This window comes from Bos taurus, chromosome 6, assembly GCF_002263795.3.
Source record: "Bos taurus isolate L1 Dominette 01449 registration number 42190680 breed Hereford chromosome 6, ARS-UCD2.0, whole genome shotgun sequence".
Lineage (NCBI taxonomy): Eukaryota > Metazoa > Chordata > Mammalia > Artiodactyla > Bovidae > Bos > Bos taurus.
Window position 1 is genome coordinate 99,447,004 of NC_037333.1, and position 12,431 is coordinate 99,459,434.

General features: G+C 40.3%; 1 protein-coding gene across 1 annotated transcript in view; it reads left to right on the plus strand.

Annotated features, from left to right (window-relative positions):
• CDS1 (CDP-diacylglycerol synthase 1) overlaps positions 1 to 12,431 on the plus strand; it is a 79,957-nt gene that overhangs the window by 35,267 nt on the left and 32,259 nt on the right. The window contains exons 4-5 of the mRNA XM_003586222.5: positions 4,840 to 4,937; positions 8,539 to 8,678. Coding sequence (XP_003586270.3) covers positions 4,840 to 4,937; positions 8,539 to 8,678 — 238 coding nt within the window. The remainder of the gene's footprint in view (positions 1 to 4,839; positions 4,938 to 8,538; positions 8,679 to 12,431) is intronic.

Below are 12,431 nucleotides of genomic sequence, written 5' to 3' on the forward strand. Positions count from 1 at the left end.
ACAGTTATCAAGACAGTATGGTACTGGCACAAAGACAGAAATATAGATCAATGGAATAAAATAGAAAGCCCAGAGATAAATCCACGCACATATGGACACCTTATCTTTGACAAAGGAGGCAAAAATATACAATGGATTAAAGACAATCTCTTTAACAAGTGGTGCTGGGAAAACTGGTCAACCACTTGTAAAAGAATGAAACTAGACCACTTTCTAACACCATACACAAAAATAAACTCAAAATGGATTAAAGACCTAAACGTAAGACCAGAAACTATAAAACTCCTAGAGGAGAACATAGGCAAAACACTCTCTGACATACATCACAGCAGGATCCTCTATGACCCACCTCCCAGAATATTGGAAATAAAAGCAAAAATAAACAAATGGAACCTAATTAACCTTAAAAGCTTCTGCACATCAAAGGAAACTATTAGCAAGGTGAAAAGACAGCCTTCAGAATGGGAGAAAATAATAGCAAATGAAGCAACTGACAAACAACTAATCTCAAAAATATACAAGCAACTCCTACAGCTCAACTCCAGAAAAATAAACGACCCAATCAAAAAATGGGCCAAAGAACTAAATAGACATTTCTCCAAAGAAGACATACAGATGGCTAACAAACACATGAAAAGATGCTCAACATCACTCATTATCAGAGAAATGCAAATCAAAACCACTATGAGGTACCATTTCACGCCAGTCAGAATGGCTGCGATCCAAAAGTCTACAAATAATAAATGCTGGAGAGGGTGTGGAGAAAAGGGAACCCTCTTACACTGTTGGTGGGAATGCAAACTAGTACAGCCACTATGGAGAACAGTGTGGAGATTCCTTAAAAAACTGGAAATAGAACTGCCTTATGATCCAGCAATCCCACTGCTGGGCATACACACTGAGGAAACCAGAAGGGAAAGAGACACGTGTACCCCAATGTTCATCGCAGCACTGTTTATAATAGCCAGGACATGGAAGCAACCTAGATGCTCATCAGCAGATGAATGGATAAGAAAGCAGTGGTACATATACACAATGGAGTATTACTCAGCCATTAAAAAGAATACATTTGAATCAGTTCTAATGAGGTGGATGAAACTGGAGCCTTATTAAACAGAGTGAAGTAAGCCAGAAGGAAAAACATCAATACAGTATACTAACACATATATATGGAATTTAGGAAGATGGTAACAATAACCCGGTGTACGAGACAGCAAAAGAGACACTGATGTATAGAACAGTCTTATGGACTCTGTGGGAGAGGGAGAGGGTGGGAAGATTTGGGAGAATGACATTGAAACATGTAAAATATCATGTAAGAAACGAGTTGCCAGTCCAGGTTCAATACACGATACTGGATGCTTGGGGCTAGTGCACTGGGACGACCCAGAGGGATGGTATGGGGAGGGAGGAGGGAGGAGGGTTCAGGATGGGGAACACATGTATACCTGTGGCGTTTTTTAAAATCATTAAAAAAAGATTAATAAAAAAAAAAAAAAACCATGATTGTAATTGTATGTAATGTGACTAAATGCTGTATCCTTTTTAAACTAAATATTGAATGTTTTGTGTTGCTCCATAGTCCTTGTAACCATTAGCTTTAATACATTCATCTACTCAGTGGAATGCAGTACATCATAAGTTATTTAAAGCAATCAATGCGTTATTTTTAGACATTCCAGTTATATTCTGGTTTTTCTTTATTGTGAATAATTTTATCCTGAACATATTAAAATGTAAAGCTTTTTCATATGCAGGGCTATTTTCTTCACACAGATTCCCAGAGTGAAAATAAGCACTGTAATTTGGATAACCCATAGGAGGTACCATAGTTCAAACTCAGCATATCCCAATCTGAGCTTGTGTTCTGTCGCTAGCCGTTCTGCATACCCCTGTCTCCCTCTCAAGCCTTCCGTGGTATCACCCTGTGTTCTCTCTCTCTTAGCCCCTCTGTTTCCTCAACCACCAAATCCAGTCAGTTCTACCTCCTTGGTGTATCTGATTTCCTGTACTCCGTCGTCTTCTGCCACTCATCCACACCCTCTGGGTGGTAGTATCCTACCTGCCTTGCTGTCTCTTTTCTTGCTGCTTCTCCCATCAGCTCTTTCCACTTGTTAACCCAGACACCCAGGTCTGATCATGTCCTTTCACGATCAGCACCAGCTCCTTTGCTCAGCCCTTCATGCTGTCTCCTGTGATGCTGTGACCAGACCATCTCTCTCTACTCATCCCAGCGTCGTGTTCCAGCATCTCTGGACTGCTTCTAGCTCCCTGCACACCCTCCTCCTCTCCCATGTACGTGGCTCTGCGTGTCCCCCTCCTTCACCCCAGCTGGCCCCTCCCCACCTCACCACAGGTTTCCACGTCTGCCTGTGCTTGTATCCGTGTGGCTGTTTGCACATGGTACTGCAGTTGTGTGTGTTCTCCTGAAAGACTATTCCTCTCTGAGAACAAAAATCCTATGTTATTTCTCTGAATCTTCAATAACTAACTAATGGGAGTGGTGGTGGTGTTTGGTTGCTGAGTTGTGTCCTACTCTTTGACCCCATGGACTGTAGCCTGTCAGGCTCCTCTGTCCATGGGATTTCCCAGGCAGGAATACTAGAGTTGGTTGCCATTTCCTTCTCTAGGGGATCTTTCCAACCCCCGGCTAGAACCCACATCTCGTGGACTGGCTGGTGGTTTTTTTTTGCTGCTGAGTGACCAGGGAAGCCCAGAGTAGCAGAGTAAACACTTATGTATCAGTTGTTTTCTAATGCTCTTAGCACATTAATTGGGCCAACAGAGGCCTATTGGTGCATCGCTACCTGTATTGGTGGCATGGAGTATTAGTTTCTGTGTGGTCACCCAGTTCTTACTCTATTTTGAATTCTCTGTTTTCTGTTTTCCCAGCACTACCATATTAATTCTGTTGATAAGCTGTAAGTGACAACTATATACATATATGTGTGTGATATTAAAAATTCTTTTTTTCTTCTTTCAGTGAAACTCCATATATAGACCTGATGGTTGTTCTTGAACAAGTGTATTCATAGAAATTGCATGAGTGCACTTGATATTTTAAAAGCTCTTGGTTCTATAAATAGCATAGCTTTGCCATTTTACCAGCATTGAGTATTGTCCCTGTTCTGTGATTATTTTTGTTAAAAAAAAAAAAAGACTTGATAATATATACAAAGGTGATTTGAAGGACGGTATTTAGATTTCCCCTTGTGTTTATAACACATTTATAACTTTTTCTTAAAAAGAATTATTTATAGTAATTTGGCATAATATCTTCTTGCCAAGGGGACACAATTATTTTTTTAAGTATGTCATTGGACATGTAATAGGTATAGTGGGGAAAAATAGCCTAAGACTATCCTGGGCGGTAGGTTTGGGAAAGCTGATTTGTGGTGATCTTAAAAAGAAATCCCAAAGTGTACTCTTTAGCGGAGTTTGGTTAGTTCTTTCTGGAAAGGCCCAGATAGTAGTATTTTAGGCTTTAAGGAGCCACATGTGTCTCCATCATATCATCTTTGGGTTTTGTTTTTAACTGTTTAAAGATATAAAGTCCACTCTTAGCTCCAGGGCTGTACAAAAACAAGCCCTTGGGTAGATTCTCTAGAGGTGGGAAAAGTTAGTCTGCTATACTGACAAAGGTTTGGATCTCTTAGTTTCTGGTGATGAGTGTTCAGCTTGCCATTTGCTCTTTGAGTCTTGGAATTGACTTAAGCCAACTGGTTATGATGCTATCAGATCAGATCAGATCAGTCGCTCAGTCGTGTCCGACTCTTTGCAACCCCATGAATCGCAGCACGCCAGGCCTCCCTGTCCATCACCAACTCCCGGAGTTCAATGAGACTCACATAAGTTACCTTTATCTAGATTGCTGGACGCAGCAGTTTGAGGGACTGCTGCATAGACCATCAAAAAGGGATTCATGAATATAAACCCATTTATTCAGCATGTGTGGGGCTTCCCTGGTGGTTCAGATGGTAAAGAATCTACCTGCAATGAAGGAGACCTGGGTTCAACCCCTGGATTGGGAAGATCCCTTGGAAAAGGGAATGGCTACCCACTCTAGTATTCTTGCCTGGAAAATTCCATAGACAGAGGAGCCTGGAGGGCTACAGTCCATGGGGTCGCAAAGAGTCAGACATGACTGAGCGACTTTCACTTACTTGGCATGTGTATTGGAAACTGCAGACAGAACTGCATAGACTTACTTGACTGGCCATTGGGGCTGCAGATGTCGAAGGCTGCTTATAATATGTCAAGGAAGCACTGCTTGGGTTGATCAGAGATGTGTGTTGCTGGCTGAGGGAGAGTTGGCATGGTGGGAAGAATGAAAATCTCTTGCCAAACCCCTGAGTGACTCAGTAAGGATATTTTAGCCATTTGTCCTGATAGTATCTTTATCCTTGGCAAGAATACCAACTTGTTAAAAATAAACGTATGCAAGGAAATTTTCACATAGGATCATTTTCCTAGGATAACTCAAGAAACAAAATCGACAGAAAAAGCCACCCAACTTCAAGAAATGAAGCAGTAATGAGGGATTGATTAAGCCTGGTTAACTGTGACCCCAGCCAGACTATACCTTTCAAATTCTAAAGTACGGTGCCACCTCGTACCTTGGGAAGGATCTCTCAAACGTTATGAATAAAACATTGTTTTGCTTACCTCTTTGGGACATCACTTGATTATTGAATATTGAATTTTTGCTGATGAGCTTTAGAATAACTGAAAGTGGGTAGCTGAAGATTTTTAAAATACATGTGACAAGTTACTTATTAAATAATTAAGCATAAATATAGATATTAGGAGCTGTTTGTTAATGTTTTCTCTTGGTTTCAGGTTCTAAGCATCCAAGTGAAATGCTTCCATGAAATCATCACCATAGGTTACAGAGTCTACCATTCTTATGACTTACCTTGGTTTAGAACACTAAGTTGGTAAGTGACTTACAACTGTTTCAGATATGAAAATCCTATTCTTTTCTAAAGTTGGTAAGGAAGCATCCTTACCAGTCAATATCCACCCAGTTGACCTTATAGATTGAGTATAAAGAAATATAAATAAAAAGAATGCAATTGAATGTTGAAAGAATAAAATCACCGTTAACTTTCCATTTCAACATGACTATTTTCAGATTTCATCTTTCACTCTGTGTACAGAGTGACTGACTTATATTGCATATACACACTATTTTTGTCCTCCTTTTAAAAACCTCAGTACTATATTGGACACATGTTTATACTCTTTATAATTACAATGTTAACAGAAAGTTTCATTTTGTGAAATGTTAAAAATATGTTAGTCTTTTGGTTTATTTCCCCTCAGTTGACATGAGACCATACACACAACCTGATATTTCTACAAAGACTGGAAGATGAGATATGAAAATAGTTGTGGGTTTTCTTTTTGTTTTTCTTTTTTGAGTGACAAGTTGATTCAGGAGAGGAAAGCCCAAGCTGCGTGTCTGTCTCCCTCCTCCCCTCCCCACCTCACCCCTGCAGACTGGCCTGTGCTGTGCTGGGTTGCTCAGTCCTGTCCGACTCCTAGCGACCCCATGGACTGTAGCCCACCAGGCTCCTCTGTCCATGGGGATTCTCCAGGCAGGAATACTGGAGTGGGTTGCCATGCCCTCCTCCAGGGGATCTTCCCATCCCAGGGATCGAAGCCAGGTCTCCAGCATTGCAGGCAGGTTCTTACCATCTGAGCACCAGGGCAGGTAGGCAGACTGGCCTACCTTCTCCAAAGCCCCCATGGGCCTGGGGCAGGGGGAGGGAGCAAGGCAGTGAGAGGATGGATGACCTTACCTTTGCTGCTCCTGGCTTGGTCTCCTGAAGGCCCCAGGATCTCTGACATGCAGCAAGGAGGGTTGTCAGAGGGAAGAAGAAGGCTCTGATAGGGTCAGTGTGTAAGGCACGCTGCTAAACATTTCAGGGCAGTTGCCAGCCCCTGAAACATTACATATAAAATTATTCTATGTAGAAAATAGTGCATGTAAAATTAGTAAATAAGAATCACCAATTTTAATATTTAATATTTTATATATTTTTAAGTTTTTTCAGGTTTCTTAGTTATCAGGACCTTGACCATGAAACACGATAATATGATAGTTCATAATTAACAATCCATGTCTTTGAATATATCAGTAGTTGTTTGATTAGTATCAGTGTCTTTTTAAGACAGGCATCACCTTTTGTGTTTACAGTAGTCAAAAACAATTTCTTGGTTTTATGAACACCTAATTTTTCCTTCTGGAAAGTTTCTTCATGAGTGAGTGGCACTGTGTACAGGGAATGTTAGGTAGATTAAGTATTAATTGTTCAGTCACTCAGTCGTGTACACCTCTTTGCAACCCATGGACTGCAGCATGACAGGCTTCCCTGTCCTTCACCATCTCCTGGAGTTTGCTCAAACTCATGTCCATTGAGTCAGTGATGCCATCCAATTATGTCATCCTTTGTCTTCCCTTTCTCCTGTCCTCAATCTTTCCCAGCGTCAGGGTCTTTTCCAATGAGTCAACTCTTCGCATCAGGTGGCCAAAGTATTAGAACTTCAGCTTAATCATCAGGCCTTCCAATGAATGTTAAAGTAGTTGGAGAGTAGTTAACCCATGCAGGAATGATTTTAAGTGTAAGGGGGGAAAAAAGTAGGTCAAGATGGGCTCCAGTGATTGTAGAGGCTTCATGGAGAAGGTGACAGAGAAAGTGTTACTAGAAATGAAGACAGGCTTTGGATGGAGAAGGGTGTTTTAGGCTGGGGAAGCAGCACCATCAGGTTCTAGATGGGGGACAGAGGAGGCACCTGCCACAGGTCGGGAGATCTCCTTGGCTCTCCCGAGTGGGAGGGAATAGTGGCCCAAAAGTTGGACTGGTGTGGGACTTTCTGGCGGTCCAGTGGTTAGGACTGTAGGCTTCCAGTGCAGAGGACATGAGTTCAATCCCTGTTTGGGGAACTAAGATCCCACATGCACAGGGGCATGGTCAAAAACAAAACAGTTGGTTTGATGGCTAGATAGGCCTTGATAGCCTTACAGAGGCGTCACAATTTCCGTATAGGAGAGAGAGACATGGTAATGTGGAAACGTGATGTGCTTCCCTTTGGGGACAGTGGGGTCTGATTCTATTCATGAGGATCAGAGGGAACTGCCACCCCTCTCCTCTTTTGCTGCTGCCTGGGACACGGTCTTTCTAAGGCAGAGTCTGGGAGGAACCCTGAGGCAGTGTTTCTCGGCATGTTTTCCTGGCTTACATACACTCCCATCAGCAAAGTCTTGTGGGTTCGACTTCTGCCGGGGCAAAGGGATAAGCCAGCGCTGGGAAAAGGAATAGGCCATTCATAAAGTTTTTTTTTTCAAATTTTACATTCTCCATTTTATTTTATTTTTTTTTATTTTATTTATTTTAATTGGAGGCCAATTACTTTATAATATCGTAGTGGTTTTTGCCATACATTGACATGAATCAGCCATGGGTGTACATGTGTTCCCTATTTTTAAAGTTTTTCCCCAGAGATTTTTACTTGCAGCTAGCTCCCAACCCCCACTGCTGCCTTTTTGAGTCACTTATTCAACTAGAGTCCATCTGGAGCATTGAGAAAAGGGGACAAGACCCAGTGTGGGCAGGACAGAGTGGGAGGTGAGAGGTGAAATTACTTCTTCCCTCTTTTCCCATTGGTCTTCCTTAGGGCAGGCGGGAGTTTGGCTTAGGAGCTCTACTGTTAGAAAGCATTAGCGGGACTTCGCTGGCGGTTCAGTGGTGGAGGCTTTGGCTTCCATGCAGTGGGTACAGGCTCAGTCCCTGGTCGGGGTGCACTAAGATCCCATGTCCTTGTGGCCAAAAACTAAAACATAAAAAAATGAAGCAAAATTGTAACAAATGCAATAAAGACTTTTAAAAAAATGGCCAATAAAAAAATATTAAAAACAAAGCATTAGGGAGATGTTGGAAATGCATTTTCATTATAAACTTAATTCTGTGTGTGTGTGTGTGTGTGTAGTATTTTCTACACTGTTTCCTAATTTTCTGTCTCTGGCATTAGATTTTGAGCTATATAAAGGCATGAACCACTCAGTACATTTTTGTTCACTGGTAAGTTTGGAATTCGGAGAAGGCAGTGGCACCCCACTCCAGTACTCTTGCCTGGCAAATCCCATGGAAGGAGGAGCCTGGTAGGCTGCAGTCCACGGGGTCGCTAGGAGTCAGACACGACTTCACTTTCACTTTTCACTTTCATGCATTGGAGAAGGAAATGGCAACCCACTCCAGTGTTCTTGCCTGGAGAATCCCAGGGACGGGGGAGCCTGGTGGGCTGCTGTCTATGGGGTCACACAGAGACATGACTGAAACGACTTAGCAGCAGCAACAGCAAGTTTGAAATTAAGTTTAAAATAGGGGGAAAAAAGCGTTTTGGTGGAATATATTATGAACTTATGTTCAAACTTAGTTTTGATCTCTGTCATCATCAAAAGTAGAAAATAGTTTTGTTGAGTTTGAGGGGGAAAATGTTTCAAATATAAAGAAGCTAATTGTTTTAACATTACAGGTACTTTCTATTGTGTGTGAACTACTTTTTCTATGGAGAGACTGTGGCTGATTATTTTGCTACATTTGTTCAAAGAGAAGAGCAACTTCAGTTCCTCATTCGCTACCACAGATTTATATCATTTGCCCTGTATCTGGCAGGTAAGTTAAGGAAAAGACTGCATTGATTTGTAGCCAGTATATGTCACATGCTTGTTTTTATTTATGTTAAACTGTAACATCCTTTTTTGGTTACATTTTAATCCACCTTCTCTTTTTAAATGTCTCATATATACTACTACTTTCATCACAGTTTAAATAAACTGCAGTTACTCCCTAATGGTGTTTAAAAAAAGTACTTGGTGGCTGAAAGAAAGTACTTGCTTAGTAGTCTATCTATATATTTGAAAATTTTCTTTGTAAATTATAGTAAAAGAACTTTAAGCATATGGATTATTTACCAAGTAATGATATAATTTACAAAGAAACTTTCATATATATATTGCTTTATTTGTTCCTAGGAAATAGTTTTATATAGAATTAATCAGGGTACTTAGTTTTCCTGACATTTTTTATTATATAGTCATTTATATATAAATATATATATATTTGTTTATAGTAGGCTATCACATTTTTGTGATTTTAGATTAAGAATCAGATACTTAGGACAACATTAGAATTAACAGATTTGTGGCTGTCCAGTAGTTAGGCTCCATACTTCCACCACAGGGGGCCCAGGTTTGATCCTTGGTCAGGGAACTAAGATCTCAAAAGCCATGCAGCATGGCCAAAAAAAACAACAAACCAGATTTGTTTTCCATCGAAGTTGACCAATTATAAAAGAAATTTCTTAAGAAATTGATTTAGATATGTACTTTAATAAAAATTATCTATTATTTTTATTTGACTTTACTGGATCTTAGTTGGAGCATGTGAGATCTAGTTCCCGAACCAGAGATTGAACCTGGGCCCTTTGCATTGGGAACACGGAATCTTAGCCACTGGACCACCAGGGAAGTCCCTAGATATGTACTTGTAAAAAGTCAGATTTCCAGTATGAATCCTGGTTCCACCGCTTACATGCTGAGTAAACTTTGGGAAATGTAATTAACTAATCTGTGTCTTAGTTTCTTTGCAAAGCACTTAGAGCAGTACCTGGTGCTATATAAATATTGAATATTATCATTATTTTCACTTTTAAAGGCAGAAATGAAATTTGTTTGTGAGTTTTCTCTTTAGCTCTTAATGGTTACTATTTTAGCTCTTAGGGGTTTCCTCATAAATAAATTCTTCTCTAGTTAGTACAATTTTGGAAACTTCATACAATATGGATGACTCCTTTCCATTTCTCATTAAACAAAAAAATATACAGTGTGTGTGGGAAAGTCAGTCCTTTAAAAGTATGTCATTTTGATTCAATAATTAAAATACATTCTTTTTTATAGCTGAGTAATATTCAGTTGTATACATGTAACACAATTTCTGTATCCATTCATCTGTAGGTGGACATCAGGGTTGCTTCCGTGTCCCAGCTATTGTAAATAGAGCTATAATGAACATCGGAGTACATGCGTCTCTTTCAATTATAGTTTTCTCAGCTTTTATGCTCAGTAGTGAGATTATTGGGTCATATGGTAGATCTGTTCCTAGTTTTCTAAGGAATCTCCATATTGTTCTCCATAATGACTATCCATTTACATTCCCACCAGCGATGAAAGAGGGTTCTCCTGCACTTACTGTTTGCAGAATTTTTTAATGATGGCCATTCTGACCTGTGTGAGGTGATACCTCATTGTAGTTTTGATTTGCAGTTCTCTGATAATGATGTTGAGCATCTTTTTATGTGTTTGTTCATCATCTGTATGCCTTCTTTGGAGAAATGTCTGTGTAGGTCTTCCGAACATTTTTGATTGGGTTTGTTTTTCTGGTTTTGAGCTGCATGAGCTGCTTGTGTATTTTGGAGATTAATCCAGTTGTTTCCCTTGCAGTTATTTTTTCCCATTCTGAAGGTTGTCTTTTAATCTTGTTTGTTGTTTCCTTTGCTCTGCAACTTGTTTCTTTTTGTAATATTGTATACATGATACCCTCTCAACTAATTCTTTACAGTCATTGTTAACCTTCATCCCCTTATTTCTATCAGTATTTGTTCGTTTTTCTAACTGATTTCTATCATTGGCATAGCTTACCATTGCTCTCTTATAGAATCACAGAAAGTCATCATTGTCATTCTTTCAACAAACACTCGAGTGCTTTCCAAGTGCCAGTGCTGTGCATGGTGTTGAGGATACAAAGGGGAACAGGCTTTTAGTGTGCCTACCAGGGTGTGGCAACTGCTGAGACATGTGTCCCCTCGTTCATTGCTGAAATGTGAACAAGGACCTCTAAGACCACGAAGAAAGGGAAGGAGGGCCTTGCTTTACTGGGGCAGGAAGGCCATTGAAGGCCTTGGAGAAGAGATGATTGTTGTTCAGTCGCTAAATCGTGTCTGACTCTTTGTGAGCTCATGGACTGTGGTGCTCCAGGCTCCCCTGTCCTTCACTATCTCCCAGAGTTTGCTCAAACTCATGTCCATTGAGTTGGTGATGCTATCTAACCATCTCATCCTCTGCCATCCCCTTTTCCTTTTGCCTTCAGTCTTTGAGGGGGAAGTGGCAAGCCACCTCAGTATTCTTGATCTGAGAATCCCATGAACAGTATAAAGAGATGATCAGTGTCATGAAAAGCAAAGAACAAGCAGGTGTTTGCCAGGTGGAGGGTGGGAAAGGGCATTCCAGGTAGAGGAAACAGATGTGCTGTCTTGGGAATGAGAGTGGCATGTTCGGGACCCATGGGAGGTACTGAAGGGTGTACAGTAGACAGGAGCCCCATCTTGAGGAGTCTTGTGTATGATAGGAAGACTTAGGGCTTTATTCCTAGGAAACTACTGGAGGATTTCAAGCTAAGAGAAAATGTAACCAGGTTTGTAATTCAATGAATGGTGAGTGGGAGACATTAATAGAGTGACAAGATAGGAAACTGTTGCTTTAATTCATACTAAATATAATGTATGCCTGAGTCATTCACCTTTATATTAATACTAAGAGAGTCATAAATTTTTTTAAAATTGTGCTTTTAAAAAATAAAATCTGGACTATTATTGATGTGAAAAAAAAAAAAATTATGGGACTTCACTGGTGGTCCAGTAGTTAAGACTCTGCTTCCTCTGCAGGGAGTGGAGGTTCAATTTCTGGTCAGGGACTAGGATCCCACCTGCTGTGTGGTATGGCCAAAAAATTAAAAAAAAAAATTTTTTTTAATGCTAAGGGCTGATTTTAGAACCAACTGCTGTTTATGACAGTCTATGAAAAATTGCTTTTATATCCTAAATTATTGGCTTAAAATGTACGTTTTGTTGTGATAATTATGTATTTTCATGCAGTTGTAAGAAATAAGACAGGATGCCTTATGCACTTTTCCCAGTTTCCACCAGTGATAATACTTTGAAAGATTACAGTGTAAGATCACACAAGGATATTGACATTATGAAAGTCTTACAAATGTACTTTTAAAACACGGTTTTTCAAATTGAAGTACAGTTGATTTGCAGTGTTGTGTTAATTTCTAGTGTACAGTAAAGTGATTCACGTGTACTTTTTCATGTGCTTTTCCAGCTTGGTTTCTTACAGGATATTAGAGTTCCCTGTGCCATAGAGCAGGCCCTTGTTGCCTTTATCTGTTTTACGTATAGTAAACTGTATCTGCTCATCCCCAAATCCTAATTTATCCCTTCCCCACCCCTTTTCCCTTTTGGTAATTGTAAATTTGTCTTCTGTGCTTCTGAGTGTCAGTTCAGTTCAGTCGCTCAGTCGTGTCTGACTCTTTGCGACCCCATGGATTGCAGCAGGCCAGGCCTCCCTGTCCATCATTAACTCCTGG